At 40.4% G+C, this 22,558-nt stretch overlaps 1 protein-coding gene across 1 annotated transcript in view; it reads left to right on the top strand.

Annotated features, from left to right (window-relative positions):
• The window catches only part of RANBP10 (RAN binding protein 10), a gene marked incomplete at its 5' end in the record, with an annotated part of 41,183 nt that overhangs the window by 7,671 nt on the left and 10,954 nt on the right, over positions 1-22,558 (top strand). Inside the window, 7 exons of the mRNA XM_081335541.1 lie at positions 1,225-1,277; positions 9,639-9,806; positions 15,190-15,212; positions 17,314-17,498; positions 18,580-18,692; positions 20,776-20,884; positions 22,018-22,166. Coding sequence (XP_081191667.1) covers positions 1,225-1,277; positions 9,639-9,806; positions 15,190-15,212; positions 17,314-17,498; positions 18,580-18,692; positions 20,776-20,884; positions 22,018-22,166 — 800 coding nt within the window. The remainder of the gene's footprint in view (positions 1-1,224; positions 1,278-9,638; positions 9,807-15,189; positions 15,213-17,313; positions 17,499-18,579; positions 18,693-20,775; positions 20,885-22,017; positions 22,167-22,558) is intronic.

Genomic DNA, 22,558 nt, shown 5'->3' with positions numbered 1-22,558 from the left:
AAGAAGACAGGATTTGCCAGACTGGCATTGTTCTGAGACAGAACAGAATAATTAAATTGGAGATTAGATCGTCTTGCGGAAAAACCTGTTTGTTCTGAATGAGGAGTTTACCTTCGGTGTGCCAGCATATAAATGCTTCTGACTCTTTGGGAGCACAAACCTCCAAACTTAATAATGTCAAGAAAAATTCCAATCGAATATATTTCCTTCACGTTCAGTTACGTGAAAGGCTTTACAATTTGTAAACATTCAAAATTGCCCGAATCTTGTAAAGCAGTTGGTAAAAGGAACTGCTCCTGCCAACAGAAGATAACTCCTTTGAATTATCTCTAATGGATGATATATTCTACTTAGTCACTGAAGGAGGAAACATTTCACGTGCAGCTGATGAGGCAGTGTGCACGCTATGCTATATCAAGAGTTGCGGTTCCTTTTCCTGCATGTTAATTCTGGTTTGGGGCAAAGAATTAATAATAATAATAATAATAATAATAATAATAATAATAATAATAATAATAATAATAATAATAATAATAATAATAATAATAATAATAATAATAATAATAATTTTATTTATATACCGCCCTTCTCCCGGAGGACTCAGGGCGGTGAACAGGGCAAGAATAAAAATACAAAGTTACGAAAGTTAAAAAAAGAATTAAATATATGCCCACTAAAAACAGTAAATACAAATATTAAAATAACAATAAAAAACCCCGCCAATCCCCCATCAGGCCAGGCCGGCTTGTTCAAATAAGAATGTCTTTAGATCGCGACGGAAGGAGCGAAGATCGGGCGCCATCCGGAGCTCAACCGAAGCAGACTAATAAAGACAAATAGGCTTAAACTACAATACCCCCCCCCCAATTTTTGTATCTGAAAATTCTTAAGCATTATTTTACAGTTGTTGACCAAAATAATTTTGATATTTTCTGGTCCATTTTAGTGAGGCATAGTATATTTGTCTCAGAGATAATAAGCTTTCCTACAAAGGGAAATGTTTAAGCATACAAAGATGGCTTGATTACAAGCAGCTATTGTTATCCTTGTTAGACGGATATTTTGTGAATAACCTGAGAAAGAATTAGATGACAGTTCTTCACTGAATGATAACTTTAATGTCTTCCCACATGGGCTCTACTTCTAGTAGGGAAAAGGCCTGGTTGTTACCTTGTTTGTAAGTGCTCTCATTTGCTGAACTAACACATTTTTGTTTGTTTGAAGGTACATGGGAATAGGACTCTCTGCCCAAGGTGTCAACATGAACAGACTTCCTGGTGAGTCAGCGCTAAGAAGTATTTGTGTTTGCTCCTGAGCTGTTGACTGGATTTCTACAATCCAGAAAGAAAAGTAAAAACTTACCCCTGGAATCCACGGGCAGACTTTTTGGGGAGAACATTGCTTGAATTGCAAAAATAGGAGGAGTCAATATTTCCATATACTTGAAATACAGTTTAATAATTTGTTTAATGTAACAAATTGTATTGAAAGGCATAAAAATGTATTTGGCATCAGGACTCGATATCAGAGCATTTCAACCTTTTAGGAACTCTTTAGGAGACCTCAAAGTGATTACTTAACACCAACCTCAAGTGAAAAATTCCTGAGGTTTTATATATCAAAAGATTGAAGGCAGTCTCAGGCAAAAACAGCAGGTTTTGGACACATTACGATTGATAATTGATGGGAATTCGTAACGTCTGACATGTAATCCGCATAACCAACCTATCTTCTTCCTTTGCCCATCCTCCACCCCAATTTAAGTCCTCTCTAAGCCTAGCCTGGTGTTTTTCAACTTTGGCAGATATGTGGACTTCACCTCCCAAAATTCCCCTGCCAGCCATGGGGAATTCTGGGGATTGAAGTCCACACATTGTCAAGCTTCCAAACTTGAGGAAAAACTGGTCTAGTCACGTTCTGTGCATCTGATGAAATCAGGTACAGTTTAACGAAAGCTTGTGCTTTAATATCATTTGTTAGTTGGAAAAAGATGCTCTAGTACTTTTTTTTTGCCACCAAGGATTAACACAGCTTTCCTATAATCACTTGAGCCAAAGCTTTGTTTCTGTGGCTAGATATGATCTGGCCATCCTATATGTGTCAATTTATTACTTTGCCGCCCTTGTGGCTTTGGGAGTTTGTTCCAAAAAGTAAGTGAAGCTGAATGTGTCAAGCAGCTCTAGTATTTTTTCTTCTTCTCGACTTCCATCATTTGTTCTTGAATCTTTTGTTTCTGTGCTTTTACACCCCCCCCAGGTCAGCACTCCGTCCCCCACCCAGCATTGCTGTTTCTATTTCTGCACATTCATTTCTTATTGCGAAATGTAAAGATTTTTTTTTTGCGATTTTATACCCTCTTTAGACAGAGCAAGACCGGATAACCCTTCGTTAAGAATCTTAGTTTATAATTATTTTTTTTATGGGCCACAGTGGGTCAGGTAATAATGCAAAGTGGGCAGTGGGGAATGTGATAGCTGAGAGGCTCCAGTTTTTATTGGGTTGTGGGGAATAGGGGAATTTTTAATAGTGATAAAACTTTCTTGAAGTTACAGATTATGCATGGACGGTTATAATGAAACATGGTCATTCTTTACTAAAGCTGGTATTGTAAAACCTTGTAAGCGTGTTAATATAATGATGAAACTTTTGTATATATGTAGATTGCATTATTCTTTTCCTATTTTTTTTGTTTTTTATTTAAATACATACATGCAATTTGCAAATAAAGCTACTAAATCTGGCTTTCAAAAAAACCTGGACCACTGGCTGTTTGCAGCTATCTAATGATTTTCTGGATTTTTCCAAAGTCCAGACAGCCACTAGACAGCTGCAAATAGCCCAGATTTAGGTCTTTTTAGGCCTAAAAAGTGCTAATAGTTTTCACCCATGATAATCCAAAGAGGCTCTAGGCCAAACTCACAACGTCACCTGACGGGTCGCGACTTATCGTGACTTCTTTGCCATTGCCGGCAATGGGGTGGGCACGGTTTTGCTATGATGCATCCGGCCCGCGGGTCGGCAGTTTGACACCCCTGCTCTAGGCCTATAAAAAGTGGATTCAAGGATTGGATGCAATTCTTGGTCACCAGATTTCCCACAATGAATTAGGATGCTTGGATTAAACTAGATGCTCATATTTATAGAACTACCATCTGTGCTATTTATTGATGGCACTTCTATTGGATTGGCTGTTTTTCTGACATAACTAAAAAAGGAAAATTTTGGTGCCAACACAAACCTTTCCCTCTACTCTTTTATTTTCAAAGAATGTTACCCTTCTGTTTAGCTAGAAAGCTTTGAAAGCAGCTTCAAGATCAGTAAGAAAAAGATGATCCCCTTGCTTTACAATCTAAAATAAGGAAAAGCGTAATAAAGAAAGGGGGAAATTGCCAAACTGAGATGCCATTTCTTCAACAACTACCTAAGATGGGCAAGGTTTTAAATAATGATGATCTAGCAAGCAGCTGTTTGGAGAATCCTAAATCTGTTATTTTTTAGCTGATGGAATACTTCTGCTTCTCTTGGCTCCTGCTTTTAGTCTCAGGGGAAAGCAGCTTTCCTACTGTAAAATGGAAGCAGATGGTACAGTAACACTACCCTAAATTTTCAGAAGATTTCCTAGTCTTACAGTTTCTTGTTTGGCATCTGCCCAGCCTCATTGTGCCTCCCTATTACATTTCCTCACATTTGGGTGTGAAACACTACTTCAGAGTAGAGGAATTTATTCCTCAGCTGGGCCAATACATGCATCGTGCCTCCTCAGCAAAATGCATGTCCCATTGGACATGATGCATATTTGGATGCTTGTCCCAGCATTAGAAAACCTTTGGCAACAGAAATGGCATCTGGCATTATAAAAACCCCTTGACGTTTGTAAGCATTGTGCAATTACTACAAAAGTATATTTTCATTTCCAAAATAAGGTTGAAAAGGTTTGCAAAACAGGCCGGCAGTTCAGTTCAACCCTCTTTAGATATTTAGATTTCTTTTTTAAAATTAATAAATAATTAATAATAATAATAATAATAATAATAATAATAATAATAATAATAATAATAATAATAATAATACAGATTTCAAATTCTGTTTAAACCTGTCTAATTTTTTACGTGCATGACTTAATTTTGGGTTCTTATATTTCGACATGTGGCTCTATGTTTAAATCCTGGCATCTGCCTCAACGTACTAACGAATAATTAGTCCTCAATGGCAGCTTCTTTCTTCATCTAAAATTGCTCATGCTTAGTTGCAAGAAGCCATGTAATTGACAGCATCAGGTGAGATCTGCAAACACTATTAAGAGATGCCCATGTGACGGGTGCTCAATGCAGGCCTTTGAGGCCGTCTCTGGAATTGCATATCTTTGAGGCTGACTACGAGAAACGTATTTGGTTGCAGCTTCTGACATAATGGCCAGTCATTTGTTCAGACAGTTGGGCCATCAGGCTTTTCCAGTAACATCTTTCTGACAACACATCGCTAGAAAGGACAGATGATGAAATGCCGCTGTTTGCAAAACACAAATAGGGCTACTGTTCTATATGCCCATTTAAGCTGATTCGGAAAAAGGTGTTGATATACCACCAGCAACTCCGATGTGAAAACAGTTGCTCCAGTTACTGTTTGGGGCACCTGTGGTCTTTGTGGAGCTTAAGATCTGTAAATAGATGGTACAGTAGCTCAGTTTTTAACAGATTCTGTTAAAGCTAAATGTTCACTAAATTTGAATTTACATGATTGGCATCATTTGTAGCAAGCTATATTATTTGCATTATTGCACATCATTTCCTCTGTTTGACATCATTTGCACGGCATAAATTCCCTCTGTTGTCTTGCTTTGGAAACAGTGCACCTTGTCTATTATTTGGGTGTGTGTGTGTGTATGTGTGAAATCCAAAGTTATGTATGTTGTCTCCGAAGATAGCTGAACGCAAGGCCACAAAATTGAGTTTTACTGTAATTTGGGAACCTTATTCCCCAAATATAAAGCAATTGGTGATCTAATCTAAGGCGCTTCACGCGAAAGGAACCAATGATGGCCTCAATCCCTTATAGGCAGAAAAATTTATCCTAACAATTGTCATATATTAAGAAGAGGCAGGGGTGTTGTTCGATAGCCTGCCAAGTACACCTTTTGTGTGGGTTTGTAAACCGTGTCTTAGCATGCCTGGGTAGTATATTTAATAGTGGCTATAGCATCCTGAGAGATTCATGGAGGCTGTGCCTGAATTTGTATTCTTTATCATGACAAAAAGTGTAAGTTGCTGACCCAGCAACTTCAGGCATAGCTGCCATGAATCCATCAGGATGCTATAGCCACCATTAAACATCCTGTTGGTGTAAGTAGAACTCAGAATGGCATCTGTCTTCATGTACCTATTACAGGGTTGCAAACAATGTTAGTCATCTATAGCAGCCAACATTTATGGATTTTTTTGGTTGATGAATTGATGGGCTTAGTATGACAGCTATACAGGTAGTCCTCGACTTACAACGGTTCATTTAGTGACTATTTAAAGTTACGATGTCATTGAAAAAGTGATTTATGACTGTTTTTCACATTTACAACCATCGGTCACATAATCAAAATTCAGAGGCTTGGCAACTGGTTCATATTTATGACGGTTGCAGTGTCCTAAGGTCATGTGATCCACTTTTGCGACCTGAGAAGCAAAGTCAATGGGGAAGCCAGATTCACTTAACAGCCGTGTTACTAAACAACTGCAGTGATTCACTTAACAACTGTAGCAAGAAAGCTCGCAAAATGGGGCAGAACTCACTTAACAAATGTCTCACTTAGCAACAAAATTGTGATCATAAGTCGAGGACTACCTGTAATTCATAAAAAAGAATGAGTGGTAGTGTTTTTTATATTGGAGTATAAATCTCTTTATCCTGTCTCTGAGTGGTTCTAAACATTTTGAAGATTGTAGAAATGTGTATGGTACCATCTACAGTGAACCTGGAGCCTAAACAAGAATCTAATTTGGGGCTTTAGAAGTGTGGCATGGTGAAAACTCATGGTGAAAACTCATACTTTTCATGGTTCTATGATAGACTGTCTGTGAATAATGTAATATAGTAGTCCTCGTTTAGTGACTGTTCATATTGATGGTGATGAAAAAATAAATTTGCTTCCTCGCATTTGTGATTTTCACAAGTAGGTAAAGCAAAGGAACGCTGGAGTAAGGTTGTAAGCACAGTCAGTTTTATTTAGCAACTGCTTCACTTAGTGACTGAGTTGCCACTCCCAATTGTTGCAAAAGAGGACAACCTCTAGTTTTCTGATGTATAAACTTGATACTTGTGAATTTTTTTCCAGGTTTCACAATTTTTAGAGTTTCCCTTAGATTTTTTTTGTACTTAGGGAATTCTTACCTAAAACATACTGTTTATATTGCACTTGGCAAGTTTAAATCCTGGGCATCATCTTTGGAAAACAGCTCAGCCATTTTGCACATCCGTTTCTTTTCCTATCAAAGTTGAAACTTCATGATTAACAAACACCTCCCTTGCAGCCTTTTGTTGACGTAAAGCAGCAGCAGTCACTATTGTGAATAAGGCTTGGCAGGTACCTTGCCTCTAACGTTTTCAGTTACAATTTAATATAACACACTATATCCAAGTGTCTGTTTTTTCTTGTGCTTGGTGTGAAACTGAAAGTTAGCCATAGCAGATGACTGAAGAGGGCTCCAAAAGGGCGGGGTAACGTATCCTGGAAAATGCTGGGGATTCCAATGCTAGGTTGTCATCTGGGTGTTTATTCCCCAAATCACCGTTTTAAAAGTAAGATGTATATACAAGCATTCCTAAACTGATAGTTAGGAGTTTGGGTGTGTAAGGATCAAGTAGGTCACCCTGCCTTTGTTTAATTCTGAACTAAATATAAGTTGTTTTCAGGTGGAACCCTTTAGGGTAGCTGTGTGTCACTGTCATTTCAGATAAGGGTGTTGACAGCAATCGGAGCAACCTGACAGATCACGAGCAAGAGCATACTTTTTTAATGTGCTCCATCCTGGATGTTTGAATATAGTTTAATCTCCATGATATTTTAACCTTCGGAGTTCCTTTTGTAGTAGCGAGAAGAAAAACTGTTTGTGCTAGCAAGCAATTCTAGCATTACGTGATTATAGGACTACTTTGAAACTAGGTATTTATGAAATGGAAGAGAGTTACCATATTGTCAGATTTCATTCTGTGCGTGTCATAAATCTTAACTATGGCTTAAATCAATCTGGACTTAAAACACTCGAATCTCATTTTTATTTGTCCAGCTTTTGTCCTTAGGCAAGGTCCTAGTATTTTTGGCTTGAAGGTACGAGGTCTTTATCCTGAACATCCAGCTCCTGTGCCAGGCACTGCTTGTGGTACAGCAGAATATATTTAGTCTATGATTACTTGATTGTGGATTGTGCAACATGATGCTTCAATACTTCCTTGACTGGAAACTGTGGTTTATGTTCAAAGAGAATGAGAAAAACAACGTCTTCAGTAGGTGGCTAAACATAAATCTGTGGAAGCCACCCAAAAGCTCATTCTGTGACTATGATTCTTCAGAATAAACAAACAGGCCTTCTTTAGCCCAGATTCAAAAATACTGTGTAGGGTTCAGTGGAGGATCTTCGTTTTTTTTAAAAAGAGGAATTAGTTACTTAACTGATTGGGTCTATGGCAGGCTGCTGGGATCAGACAGTGATCAGCCCAGTCTTTTTTTCCCCCTTTTTATTTATTTATTTATTTATTAATGGGACTTATATCCCGCCCTATCTCCCGAGGGACTCAGGGCGGCTAACAACAACAAAACGTAAAGGTCTCTGTACAGTAAATTAAAATTAAAAATTGAAATAAATTAAAATAAATTAAAGAATAGAGTTAAAATTGTAAACATAATTAAAATCCCTGTCAGTCCAGGTCAGCCAGGTGGAAAAGGAGTGTTTTGAGTCCGCGGCGAAAGGACTGGACTTTTTGGCTGTCTTTTCCTTCCGTTTGCATGCACCTACAGCAAATTTTTGTGTAAATGCTTGAATTGTTTTATAGGCTTGAAAAGGCTCCTGATTAGCTCAGACTGCCTGTATACCACCGATGAATGCCAACGTAGCTTCTTAATTTCTTAAGTACTAGTAAGTGATTATGAAGGGAATAGAGGATTGTGTTTCTTTCTAAGCCTCTTGTTCCCCTTAACCAGACCTTGAAATGCAAATCCTGTATTAGGTTGGATTTATGATTAAAACTGTCAAGAAAAGACAAATTCATGAAGAGGCAGCCATGCTGTAACTTGGGCAACTATCTGATAAAGAGATCTGTGGAAATGTAGGTTTTAGATTCCTACAGTTTTATTTGGATTGAAAACTAAAAATAAACCAGCCTGAATAATACTTTCTTCACTGGTTTATATAGCCATCCTGTAGAGCAGGGCTTTTCAACCTTTTCACCCTTTGTACCACTTTTAGGATATGGCAACATCCGAGTACCACCAGTCGCCTAGCTCCAGCCATCTCTCACTTAGGCTTATGCGGTGCTGCCACTGGTTCAGCTCATTCCCCTCCCCCATTACCACTTTTCTAGGATGGTCGCGTACCACCTGCCAGGTGCCAATGTACCGCAGGTGGTACCCGTACCACTGGTTGAAAAGCCCTGCTGTAGAGCAGGGGTGTCAAACTCGCAACGTCTTGTGTTGCAACGTCTCACGACTTTTTTCCCGTTGCCGGCAATGGGGTGGGCGCAGTTTTGCTATAATGCTTCTGGCCTACAGGCCAGCAGTTTGACACCCCTGCTGTAGAGAAAGGAGTTAGGGTTGTGTTGCAATTTGTAGAAATACATATAGTCCCTGAGTTAAGACCACAATTGAGCTCAAACTTTCTACTGCTATGTGAGACATTTGTTAAATGAATTTTGTCGCATTTTATGACTTTCTTGTCACAGTTGTTAAAGTGAATCACTGCAATTGTTAAATTAACAACATGGTTGTTATTTAGCTTCCCTATTGGCTTTTTCTTGTTAGAAGATCGCAAAAAGTAAACACGTGACCGTCGAACACTGCCACCTTCATAAATAGGAATCAGTTGTCAAGCACCTGAATTCTGATCACATGTCCGTGGGAATGCTACAATGGTTGTTAAGTGTGAAAAACAATCATAAGTCACTTTTTTCAGTGTTGTAACTTTGACAGTCACTAAACAAAATGTTGTTTGTCGTGAACTACCTGTAACAGTTTATTTTTTTAAAAAAAATCCATAGTTTTAGTCACTAAAATCTATAAACAGTTCTCTATTTTCTGTCTTCTGTGTGTTGGGAATAGGACAGCTTATTTATCACAATCACTTTCCCCCCCTAATTATCTTCTAAATATCTTCACAGAACATTCTGACCCCTAAACAGCTTTTCTAAGCACTCTGGGAGTGGTTCAGCCTTGAAAAGGGCCATGTTCTGAGTATTTGGTTTTGCGTTCCAACCCTTAGGAGTCAGAACATTCCATGAAGAATGTTTTGCACATAATAGAATCCTCTTTCGTTACTAATACAAATGCTGGACATTTCCCAGTGATGTCACCTATGAATCTCTCATTTCCCAATGTCAAACATGTTACTTTCTAAACATGGGCTCTTTGTTTATTCTTTCTTTTTTTTCCTTTTGTTTAGGTTGGGATAAGCATTCCTATGGCTACCATGGTGACGATGGACACTCCTTCTGCTCATCAGGGACTGGGCAGCCCTATGGCCCCACTTTCACTACTGGCGATGTAATTGGCTGCTGTGTGAACCTCATCAACAACACCTGCTTCTACACAAAGAATGGGCACAGTTTAGGTAAGCCGATGGAAGACTTGGTCCAGTTTTGTCTCACCTCCTTTGAAATGTTGATGTGTTCATAGGTTCCCTGTCAGAATTTGGTTCCATTCAAAAGAACAAAGAGATTGATTGTATAGTCAGAACAGAATTAACAGAATAACAGAGTTGGAAGAGAACTTTGAGGTCTTCCAGTCCAACCCCTGTTCAGGCAGGAAACCCTATACCATTTCAAACAAACGGTGGCCCAATCTCTTCTTAAAACTTCCAGTGTTGGAGCATTCACCACTTCTGGAGGCAAGTTGTTCTACTGATGGTTTTAACTGTCATTAGTTCTAGGTTGCTTCTCTCCTTGATTAGTTTCCATCCATTGCTTCTTGTCCTGCCTTCAGGTGCTTTGGAGAATAGTTTGATGTCTCTTCTTTGTGGCAGCCCCTTAGATATTGGAACACTGCTATCATGTCACCTCCTTAATCTTTCTTTTTATTAAATTAGACATACCCAATTCCTGCAACTGTTCTTCATATGTTTTAGCCTCCAGTCCCCTAATCATCTTTATTACTCTTCTCTGCACTCTTTCTAGATTCTGAACATTTTTTTTATTGTGGCGACCAAAACTGTATGCAGTATTCCAAGTTGGTCTTACCAAGGCATTAATACTAAGTGGTATTAACACTTCGTGTGATTTTGATTCTATCCCTCTGTTAATGCAGCCTAGAACTGTGTTGGCTTTTTTTGGCAGCTGCAGCACACTGTTGGCTTATATTTAAGTCCTTGTCCACTAGGACTCCAAGATCCCTCTTGCAGTTACTACTATTGAGCCAGGTACCACCTCTACCATATCTGTGTATTTGATTTTTCTTGCCTAAATATAGAACCTTACTTTTTTCACTATTGAATTTCATTTTATTAGATAGCACCCAATGTTCAATTCTGTCAAGATCCTTCTGTATCTGAAACCTATCTTTCGGAGTGTTGGCTACTCCTGCCAGCTTGGTGCCATCTGCAAATTTAATGAGTTCCCCATCTATCCCCTCATCCAAATCATTGATGAAGATGTTGAAGAGTGCTGGGCTTAAAACAGAGCCTTGGGGTACCCACTACTTCCTCCCTTCCATGTAGATGAAGTTCCGTTGACGATCACATGCTGAGTATGGCTGGTCAGCCAGCTACCGTGGTGATGTTGTGTAACCCACATTTTTCTATATTATCAAGTAGTAGGTTGTGGTCTGTTTGATCAACTTCCAATGCAGGTTTATAGCGTTTCTTTTAAAATCAGAGAATGTACGAGTTTCCCGCGCTTTATGTAATTCACTATGATGCAATTGGTCTTTTTTATTATAAAATTCATTCTGTGTTGGGGAAAAAATGCTACTATGTAACTTATGCCAGCATAATCAATAATAGAAATCTGGACTACTTTGTCCCAAAAACTACTTGAACGTTTTCTTACCAAAGCTCCTTTCTCGTGCCTTTACCATCACATTATATGACTTTTTTTCTGTTGTGTGGCCCATCTCCCACTTACTTCTGTACATGCGGTAGGTACTTCCATTCATTTGGAGTTAAAATAACCATCAATATCTTATCCCGTCCCCTTTCCCCGACAGAAAAGGACCTCTCTAACACTGGTTGAATGTAGTATATTGTGCTGAAGTTGGTGAAGGATCTTTTCTCCTAGGATATGCTTTTAACCTGGGAGAATCTCCTCTGTGCACAAAACAAAGACCATAGTATTCATAGTGCTGTGATGCACTGGTTGTTGTTGTTGTCTGCTACGTGCAACAGAAATACAGCTGTAGAAAATATAGAAGAAATGGTTTTGTGGAACGTGAGATAAACCTCTCTGAATAATGTAGTACTTAAAACTAAGGTTCTAAAATTCATGAGTACATGCGTCAAAGCATTTGAGTTATAAAATTTGACAGCAACTCCCCTTTTATCCACCGTTCAGTGTTTTCCTTCATGCAGGCTTTCGGGGAGTACAACTCTAGCACAAAGCAAGGGAAACCTGTCTGCTGATTTTATTTTATTTCTTTAGAATTGCTTATTTTAAATTGGGGGGTAGGTAAGTGAAATTGCTACTTACCAGGGTACTGGTACTGGGTACATTTTTGGGATTGCCTGCAGCAAAATGGGGTGAAAACTCTTGATTTAAATTGCTTTGAAGGGGAGCTATACAAACGCATAGTTTATAAGCAGCTTTTGAAAATTCTAGCAAAGTGGCCTTTCCCTGTTCAAAAGGCAGAATACCCTCAACGGCCACTTGTTGAGAAACACAGTTAGGAGACAACTCTTGTTTTTGTGATAAACTGGTGGGGTTCTAAGGAGTATCTGGGTTTTGGTTTTTGTTTTTTGTTTTTTTTAAAAAATAGGCATCTATAGCCTGATGCTTCAGCACTCTGTCTTCATGCATCATGCATGCCAGATCTTTCAGCTTTGCTCTTCAGAATTGCTTTAGCAAGAATTGGAGTTTTCTGGCTGGGCAAAGAAGAAAAAAATAAAATGTACAGAACTGTCTTCATCAACCTGGCATTCTCCGGGAGCAATTCCCAGAAGTTCCAGCTGGCCTGGCCCAAGAAATTCCAGTCTGCAGCATGACTGTCCTATATGTGCTAAAGGTGATGTGCATTGCTCCTATGGTGGTGGTAGATTTATCTTGCCTATGGAGCAATTGTATCACCAGTGAGAAAAAGCCTATACCAGGGGTAGGCAACCTTGGCTCTTTTATGACTTGTGGACTTCAACTCCCAGAATTCCTGAGCCAGCCATGCTGAGGGGAAAGGGAGAGGTTTCCAAGCTGAGCCACGCTGGCTCAGGAATTCTGGGAGTTGAAGTCCACGAGTCATAAAAGAGCCAAGGTTGCCTACCCCTGGCCTATACAATAGTGTAAATCCCACTTAGTGTGTTAAGCTTTCAGAAAGCTTTTTGCAGCGGGAAAGGAAAAGTAGAATCAACTCTCTTCCCGATAAACTCGAGATCATTCATATATTCTTGTGCTGGTGCAGATGGACCCAAATCACTCAGGGCAGCTAGATGGGCAGCCTATAAATTGAATACAGGCAGTCCTTGGCTTGTGACCATAATTGAGCCCCAAAATTCTGTTACTGTCTGAGACAGTTATTAAGTGAATTTTAGCTCTCTCTTTTTTTTAATCCCATTTATATCCCACCCTTCTCCGAAGACTCAGGGCAGCTTACAATTTAAAGCACAAATCAATGTGCTTAGCAATTTTACAACCTTTCTACAGTTGCTAAGTGAATCACTGCAGTTGTTAAGTTAGTAATACTTAGTTGTCAGATGTTAAGTGAATTTGGCTTCCTCCACTGACTTTGCTTGTCAGAAGGTCGCAAAAGGGGATCACATGACCCCGGGGACACTGCGACTGTCATAAATGTGAGTCAGTTGCCAAGCGTCTGAATTTTTGACCGTGGGGATGCTGCGATGATCGGTAAGTGTGAAAAACGATCATCAGTCACTTTTTCCCCCCAGTGTTGCTGTAACTTCAGTTCCCATATGAATCGTAAGCTGAGGACTACCTGTGAATATAAGTGTAGCCCATATTCATAGCATTTTTACAGAGTATTTGGGGAGAAAAATCCAGTTCCCATCCTGCAGCTCACAATTTCATCGTAGCAACAAGTGAGTGTGGATGAGAACAGGAAACGCCAGATAACAACCTTAAGTGCTCTGTGCACAACTACTCTTGCAGTTAGTTTGCTTTCCTTGCAGCAGGAAGAGGTGAATGCAGCCACATTTTAAAAATGACATCTCCATCTGGGAATGGGTGGGGTGTTATCTTTGTGCCCAGAATTATTTGCTCCCTGTGCGTCGCACCAACTTACGTTTGCCACGTTATGTCCTTTGATTCTGACTTTACACCACTGAGATTACAAACAGGTAAAATCCATTTTTTGTTTTTGTTTTTCCTGGTTACCTGAATGCACAGGTCTTCATGGTTTTGAGTTTTCTCCTACTAGGTGAGATAAATACGTAGCCCTGTTCCTGCAAGATAATTTAGAGGGCAAAGGTTGAGAAGCTAAAGTTGAAACACTAATTTCTACTGCTGATTGGGAATTAGCTTTAAATTCTCCTTCTCCAAAATGTCTGAAGACACTGAAGTAGCAGCAGAAGAAAAAATATTCCAGGCTTTTGCACTACTTGCTTCAAATTAAGATTAAAGTTCAAATCAACCTTCAGCACGCTTATGCTTCATTCTGTTAGCATAGATATACCAGGGTGTTACTTCCTGGAAAAAATGACAACCTGGGTGTGCTCAGTCATCTGTATGAATGCATCTTCTGTTTCTTTTGACTCACTTGGTGCATTTACTCAGTTGTAGGATCAGCAACGATACTTCCGTTGCATGCTGCTTTGTTCCTTGTCCCAGCAGTGGGTTCTTTCATTAACTCCTGTAAAATTATTTTAAAGCAACAAACTAAAAAACAAACCCAAGAGGAATTGTTCTGAAAAGGCTACTTTTGAAGCACAAATTAAGAAATATATATTAAATTACTTCTCTCCCCCCCCTTTTCTTTGCCTTTCCGTGCAGAAAAACACACTGGGGGAAAAAATCCAGCTCACATCTTCAGCCTTATTTTCAGAAGAGCTAAATATATTGAGAATTAATGTACCTCTGCCCTTTAATGTAGCTCTGTTCATGAAAACATTTTGTAATTTTATTTATCAAATTTATAGACTTAAGTGATCGGTCAGTTTACAGTAGCTGCTTTGCAGAAGATGGGAGTACGAAGTAGAATTTTGTACCTATTTACTCTGGTCAATTCCTAGATGAGCGTGGATAGGTTTACCGGACACAGATTTCAGAATTAAGAATACAGGTAGTCCTCAACTTACAGTAGTTCATTTAGTGACTGTTCAAAGTTACAACCGTATTGAAAAAAGTGACTTAAACGTCCATTTTTCACACCTACGACCATTGCACCATCTCTCATGGGATTTGCATTTGGATGCTTGACAACCGGTTCATTCTTATGATGGTTGCAGCATCATGGGGTCATGCGATCCTCTTTTGCGACCTTCCGACAAGCAAAGTCAATGGGGAAGCCATACTCATTTAACAACCGGGTTACTAGCTTATCAACCGCAGTTGATTCCGTTAATAAAAATGTGGCAAGGGAATACATAAAATGGAAAAAGCTCAGCACATTTCTCACTTAACCACATAAATGTTGGGCTCAATTGTAGCCGTAAGTCAAGGACTACCTGCACACAATAAATCTGAGAATGGATTAGAGATGTGGGTTTTTAAAAAATAAAATAAAATAAAATAAATTGTCCACCAATGACATATTTGTTTCCATGTGGTGCATACGACAAATACGGGTTTTAAGGAAAGGCGGGGAAATCCTTTGTCTTGACTTCAGTGTTTTCTCTTTCACAGGCATAGCCTTCACAGACCTTCCTGTAAGTACAACTTTTGTTTTATATTTCAACAAAAGATTGAAAACGTGGCTGTGGGAAAGAGGGAGGTGCTTGGGACTTGCCTTCTCCTTGTGTACCATCTGGAAGGGGTTAGCGTTAGGCTAGTGCCGGGGTCTTCAAACTTGGCCCTTTTTATGACTTGTGGACTTCATAAAAAGGGCCAAGTTTGAAGACCCTGGCACTATTTTTTTTATTATTATTATTTTTATTATTATGTTGTTGTTTTTTTTGAGAAGTGACTTGGTGAGGATGTGGTCTGCTTCTCTAAAATAAGCAACATGGGATCTTGAAATGAAAATAAGCCTTTTCTGCTGCTGCTTTAGCTGCTTCAGGTATACCCTGGTGAACCGTTAAGCAGAATACATTCATAACAAAAAGAAAAGAAATCCCTAGATTCTCAATAAACCACATCTGGAGTGTAGACAGTTTCTTAAATCACTTCTTGGAGTGGAAATGATTAATTTCTACCGGAAGGGGGGAACATAATCAAGCCAGGATTCCTTTAATTCAGCAGTTTTAAGGGTTTTACCAAACCTTTACCACAGGTCATGTGTTCCAACTGAGATTAATTTTTGAGAGGATTCAGGAAAATGATTCTTGGAAAGCTGCTTATTCAGAATTGGAATGCCAGTAAAGATAGACTGTTGGTTTGGAGTCAGATAACCACAGGTTGCAGGCATAAATGATTTTAATCTTTAGAAATTACACATAAATGGCTGGCATATTTTTATATATCACCCGGGCATGTGAGAAAAAGAAAGCAACCACGTATAATGTTCAGGCGTGAAACATTTGCTCTCTTTTGCACATCAGCATTTGATACTCCGGATTTGATAACAAAATGTCTTCAGGTGCTGAATGGGTCCCTGAAATCGGATAGAATAAAAAACACAACACTTTGCAAACATACAAAGAACAGAGGCCAGCCCCGCTGACTCAGCTACGCCCTTGCAGATTGTTTTGCAGCTCAAAATAGACGTATGAATTTTGTTTTGACTGGACGAGAAAGTCACGCTGATTTCCAAATTGGGGAGCAGTTTTGTTCCAGTTTCCTTTCGCAATGTGCCTTTCAAAGTGAACGTGCCATGCGCCTTTCTAAAATTAAGTGAATTTTGCCCCCTCTCATGACCTTTGTTGCCACAGTTGTTAGGTGAATCATTGCAGTTGTTAGCAACGTGGTTGTTAAGCGAATCTGCCTTTCCCCATTGCCTTTCCTTGTCGGAAGGTCACAAAAGGGGATCACATGGTCCTAGGGCACTGCAGCCGTCACAAATACATGCCAGTTGCCCAGTGTCCGAGTTTTGATCAGGTGACCCCTGGGGATGCTGCAAGAAGTGTAAGCGTTGAGATGGTCATATCGTTATTATTATTTTTTTGTGCCACTGCAACTTTGAACAGTCGCTAAATGAATGGTTGCAAGTTGAGGGCTACCTGTATTATATATTTATTATATTTTTTTATACCGCCCTTCTCCCAAAGGACTCAGGGCGGTGTACAGGGCAATAAATATAAAAACGGAATACAAAAGTTAAAAAACGATTAAATATTATGCCCAAGTTTAAAACAGTAATTAAAAACATATTAAAACCCCAACCCTAACCCATCAAACCAGGTCAGACTGCTCGAATGAATAAGTTTTTAGATCGCGCCGGAAGGAGCGAAGGTTGGGGGCTGTCCGGAGCTCAACCGGCAAGCGGTTCCACAGGTCTGGCGCGCCCACAGAGAACACCCTCCCCCTGGGGGTCACCAATCGACATTCTCTGATCGGAGGCACCCTGAGGAGGCCCTCTCTGTGGGAGCGCACTGGACGGAGGGAAGTTGACGCCGGCCGCAGGTGTTGCCGTAGGTAAACCGGACCCATGCCATGTAGGGCTTTGTAAGTCATTACCAACACCTTGACTCTGACTCTTCCCAAATGTTTTTCAGGGATGTGTTTTCTGCCCCTTGGGTCAGTCTGGCCTGGAAGCCCCTCGTTCAGGCTTCCATTAGCCACCCTCTTCCAAAGGGGGGGAAAACAATGTATGTCTCTGCTTTCTTTCCTAAAGAGCCCGGGTTTTTTAACTTGGGCTTCTTTTTTTGGCAGGCCAATCTCTATCCCACTGTGGGGCTCCAGACACCCGGAGAGATTGTGGATGCCAACTTTGGGCAACAGCCATTTGTGTTCGACATTGAAGACTATATGAGAGAGTGGCGAGCAAAGATTCAGGGCACGATTAAAAGGTTTCCCATAGGTGACCGGCTAGGGGAATGGCAAGCCATGCTACAGAAGTGAGTGGCAGTTTGGATTGCCTTCGAGATAAATCTTACGATCGATTCACAAGAATGTTCTGCTGTAAAATTACATCCCCACCACCACCACCGTTCTTATTTTATTGGTCTTCTTTCTGTGTCCCTGAAGAGCAGAGGTGGCCCTTACCTTAGGACGAGCAGGAGCTAGCTGCTTTCCTGGCACCTTGTTTGTAGCTGATTGGTAGCGCAGATAATGCTGCTTGCTTTGCGCCTGGTTTGATCGTTGCTTCTTCTCTGTTAGGTAGAGGAGTGAGAAATAAAGAGCGGAAGGGAAGATAAGGATTTGCAAAAGGCCATGCTCTTTCATATAGCCAAATCACAAAAGAAATGAAGGAAAATCAGACATCACACATACGTACGCCCTGAGCAGAAGACATGCAAAGCTGGTTGTTTCTGTTGCTCCTAGAGCAGGGGTAGGCAACCTCGGCTCTTTTATGACTCATGGACTTCAACTCCCAGAATTCCTGAGTCAGCTATGCTGACTCAGGAATTCTGGGAGTTGAAGTCCATAAGTCATAAAAGAGCCGAGGTTGCCTACCCCTGTCCTAGAGTATCTACATAAAAGCAGGACAGGTTCAGCAGATAGGCCAATTTTTATCTCTATTTTTTTTCAATAAAGAAAATAACTGGCTTTATAAATCAACTGCAGATATATTGAAAAATTAGGCAGTATATTTCATTTCAGATGTATAAAAAGCTTCCCACACGTCGGCCTAGACGTGTTTCCAGGTCACTTCTGTAGTAAGATATTGACTGAACGCACCGATGTTCTTTCTTCCCATTGCTTTGGGATTCCCACAAAGAGGAATTAAAATCAAGGAAGTTGAACAGATTCTTCACACTTAATATGTAAAGATCTAGTCTCTTGATTTTTATGAAGGTCAGATGGGTAGCGCTGTCTATTCCCGAGCAACCTTTTCTTGGCATATTTTGATACTGGGGAGCAAAATGTTAATGTGGCTGTCCTAGAGAGACTGTCCCCCCGCCTTGTTCCCCACTTTTTGTGGAATTTGTACTGACACTGATGCTCTTTCTGTTGCCTGCTTTTTATATTTCCTAGCATGGTCTCTTCCTATCTGGTACATCACGGATATTGTGCTACAGCAACTGCCTTTGCCCGTGTGACGGAAAGTACAGTCCAGGAGGAGCAGATCTCCATAAAGAACAGACAAAGTAAGCTTGTTTGCTGTATTACTGCTGTAAAGGTAAAAGGTAAAGGTTCCCCCGCACATGCGTGCTAGTCGTTTCCGACTCTAGGGGCCGGTGCTCATCTCCGTTTCAAAGCCGAAGAGCCAGCGCTTGTCCGAGGACGTCTCCGTGGTCATGTGGCCGGCATGACTAGACGCCAAAGGCGCACGGAACGCTGTTACCTTCCCACCGTAGTGGTCCCTATTTTTCTACTTGCATTTTTACGTGCTTTCGAACTGCTAGGTTGGCAGGAGCTGGGACGAGTAACAGGCGCTCACTCTGCTATGCGGCACTCGGGATTCGACCCGCCAAACTGCCGACCTTCAGATCGACAAGCTCAGCGTCCTAACCCACTGAGCTGTAGCTTTCCCTAAACCCTGAAATGTGCAGCTCTCCTTAGCTGCGTCATCACATTGATATATCTGTAATTACTTTCTGTAGCCCGGCATTAATAGGCAGAACTTTAGTGTCCTCCATGGCTCCTTCCAGTTCTCGTTTACGGCTGATATTTTCTGTTTTTGTGCGTCTCATTTTCCTTTCCTTCCGTTTGCCAAATGAAACCAAACTATTTGATTGTTCTGGTAAACTGGCTAAGCTGATTGAAAAAGGTAAGTCCATAGGAGCCATTTTCTGCTTTTTAAAGGAGATGTTATTGGATGGATGGGTAAAATAGAGATAAAGCCAAACAGAATAGTAGGCAAAAACACCTATGACACAACGTCAGTAATTGTGGAACCATTAAACTGGAGCGTTTCCAAATCAACACCATTGCAAAATGACTCATGGCAGTTGATAGGCCGATATATTTGCTTAATGCTAATGAGCAAGCTCCGGATGGCCCCCGACCTTCGCTCCTTCCGGAGCGATCTCAAAACCTTCTTTTTCGAACAAGCTGGCCTGGTCTGACGGGATGGGGTTGGGTTTTTAAAACTAGTTTTAACTTTAATATGTATTGATTTTATGGGCATGATGTTTAATGGCTTTTTAATTTTTGTATTCGATTTTTATTGTGTATTGCCCTGTTCACCGCCCTGAGTCCTTCGGGAGAAGGGCAGTATAGAAATCAAATTATTAAATTAAATTATTAAATTATTATTAATATTAAATATGCCAACATCTCCAAGCCAATTGAAGGAACTGGTTGTAGCAAGAACATCTGTTTTTTTTTATTGAAAGGTTTTACAATTTTTAAATACAATGAACTCCCTCCTCCCCCTCCCCTCTCCCCAACCCTCCCCTCCCCTCCCCTCCCCGACTTCCCAGAGCTAAATACAGGGTATAATAATATAAACATAAACTAAAATATGCTAACAACAAAAATAAAACACTAAGTTCTATCGGACTTTAACTCTCCATAGTCATAATATTAATAAAGTAACAAATAACTAATCATACATCATAAAAATCCCCTGCTTATTCAAATGCTAAATGAAACTTTTTAGTCCCATATTTATTCTGAATATATTCAATCCATCTTCTCCATTCCACAATATATCTCTGTTGCGATTGATAGCAAGAACATCTGTTAACTGGGAAGCTCAAAGCAGACTTCAGTGAAAGGTTGGACCTTCGTCTGATGCTCCAGCACCTTATTAAGAAATACTGTTAATGCTTAAGACTCCTTATCTGCAGTTTTCATTGATATGAAACCAGCAGTTCATTCTGCTTTCCACGATGGGAAGAACTGAAGACTTAATTGAAAGCATATTGAAAATCATACTGTTTCATCCCATACAGAAAGAGATGAGCGACGGTTAGCTGACTTCCATGTGGAAGGACAGCCGTGGGTGGGGCCACTGCAGAAAAACCGCCTGCCATGAGTTGTCGATGCACTACAGGTGTCCAAAGATTTAACTAATAAATGCTTTGAGGATGTGAGAATTTGTCACAATTAATTTTGTTCTTTTTTTTAACGCAGCTGACACACATCCTTCTTTTTATGTTCTCGCATCTGGGAGGGAAAATGCATCTGAATAATTTGTCTGTTGGTAAATCCAGTTTTATTGCCCGTCTAATGTGAGACGGTACACAACAGCTTGCATCCTAACACTTCTGTTCTCTCCTCCAGGAATACAAAAGCTGGTTTTGGCAGGAAGAGTAGGTGAAGCCATTGAAGCAACACAGCAGCTCTATCCAGGCCTTCTAGAGCATAACCCTAACCTCTTGTTCACGTTAAAGTAAGTACGGTGTAAATGCCTTTGCGCGGAGAACTACGACGTTTAGAAAGTCAGGAAGCAACATTAGTGACAGAGCAGTAGGTGGACTTATAATCTCTTTTTTAGTCTATAAACAAGTGGTTGGGGGTCCAGAACAGAATGTAAGAGCCAGTTAGATTTAGTAGAGGGGTGTCCAATCTTGGCATCTTGTAAGACTTGTACTCCTAATATTTCCTAGCCAGCATGAGGAATTCTGGGCATTCAAGTCCACAAATCTTTAAAGTTGCCGAGATTGATCATCTCTGGTCTAGTAGTTAGGGTACCAGACCAGAAAGCAGGAAACCATGAGTTCAGGTCCCTTCTTAGCCATGAAGGCCAGCTGGGTGACTGGACCAGTCACTCTTGTCTTCAGCCCAATCCACCTCACAGTTGTTGGAGGGAAAATAGGAAGAAGGTGTGTTGGATATGTGTCATTGCCTTGAGTGATTCGTAAAAATAATAAAGACAGGATATACACAATAAATAAATAGGATAGTCTTTGAATGATGGGCAGCCTGTCGGAGAAAAGCTGGAGGCGATCAATCTTCTAAGAAATACGATTTGACCTGACCCAAATAATTGAAGCTTGCTTTCGGAGTGCTGCTGTAAATAGCAGCTCTTGACATCTTTCCAGATGGAAGGCAGCTGAAGAGGAATCCCTTTTTAGGGAAAGTGAATTGGGATGCATTCTCAGACAGCTCAGAATAACTTCGTTTTTTGTCTCTCTCTCTCTTTTTAAATCAGGCAAGCAAAGTATAGGCTGATGCTAGTGGTTTCACTTAGAGAATGTTTTCCTAAATGCCGCAGAAAATTTAAAAAGAAGGCCCTCAGATTCACAACCTAATAACCTAGGTTGATAGATATGGCAGTGATCTGATCTTGCGCCACTTTGGTGAACGAAGTGTGCATTTTTGCTCCAGCTCTTTGGAGCTGTGAGCCATTTGCTGTAAGAAAGTCAAACCAAAAAAGCTCTTATCTCTGGATGCTTCTCCTCATGCCATTTCTAAGATGTAATAATGCAGACAACGAGTGTACTACTGTGTTTGTTTATTTTTTCTGTATAATTTCCCATTTGCCTGTTTCCCCCCCCCCACCCTACCCCTCGTGCATCCTAGATGCCGGCAGTTTGTGGAGATGGTGAATGGAACAGACAGCGAAGTTCGCTTTTTCAGTACCCGCAGCCCAAAATCACAAGACAGCTACCCTGATTCCCCCAATCTGAGTCCCCGACATGGCTCCAATAATTTGCACATTCACGTCACTGGTAGGTGTTTGCTTCTCTCCTTGGCTTTGTGCTAATTTGGCATCTACTTTTCATGACCTTTCTGGAAGCTGCTGTTAGAACTTCTTGTGCTAAATTCTGCACGGTGCCCTTAGTAGCGAAGAACTACTGTTACCTGTTCCGTAACTTAGTATGTTTCTGGCACAAGCGCTTTCAACAAGAGCTAAGGTTAGTTAAGATTTTGGCAGTGACTTTGTCAAGTTTGGTTATCTCTCTCCTGATTTTTGATTTCTTCGGTGAAGTAGATTGTTACTCCTGCCCACCCTAGCGGTTTGAAGGCATGCAAATGCGAGTAGATAAATAGGTACCACTTCAGTGGGAAGGTAACAGCATTCCATGTGCCTTTGGTGTTTAGCCATGCTGGCCGCAACACC

This window comes from Vipera berus (assembly GCF_964194415.1).
Source record: "Vipera berus genome assembly, chromosome: 10".
NCBI classification, from domain to species: domain Eukaryota; kingdom Metazoa; phylum Chordata; class Lepidosauria; order Squamata; family Viperidae; genus Vipera; species Vipera berus.
This window is presented reverse-complemented; position numbering and strand designations above follow the sequence as displayed.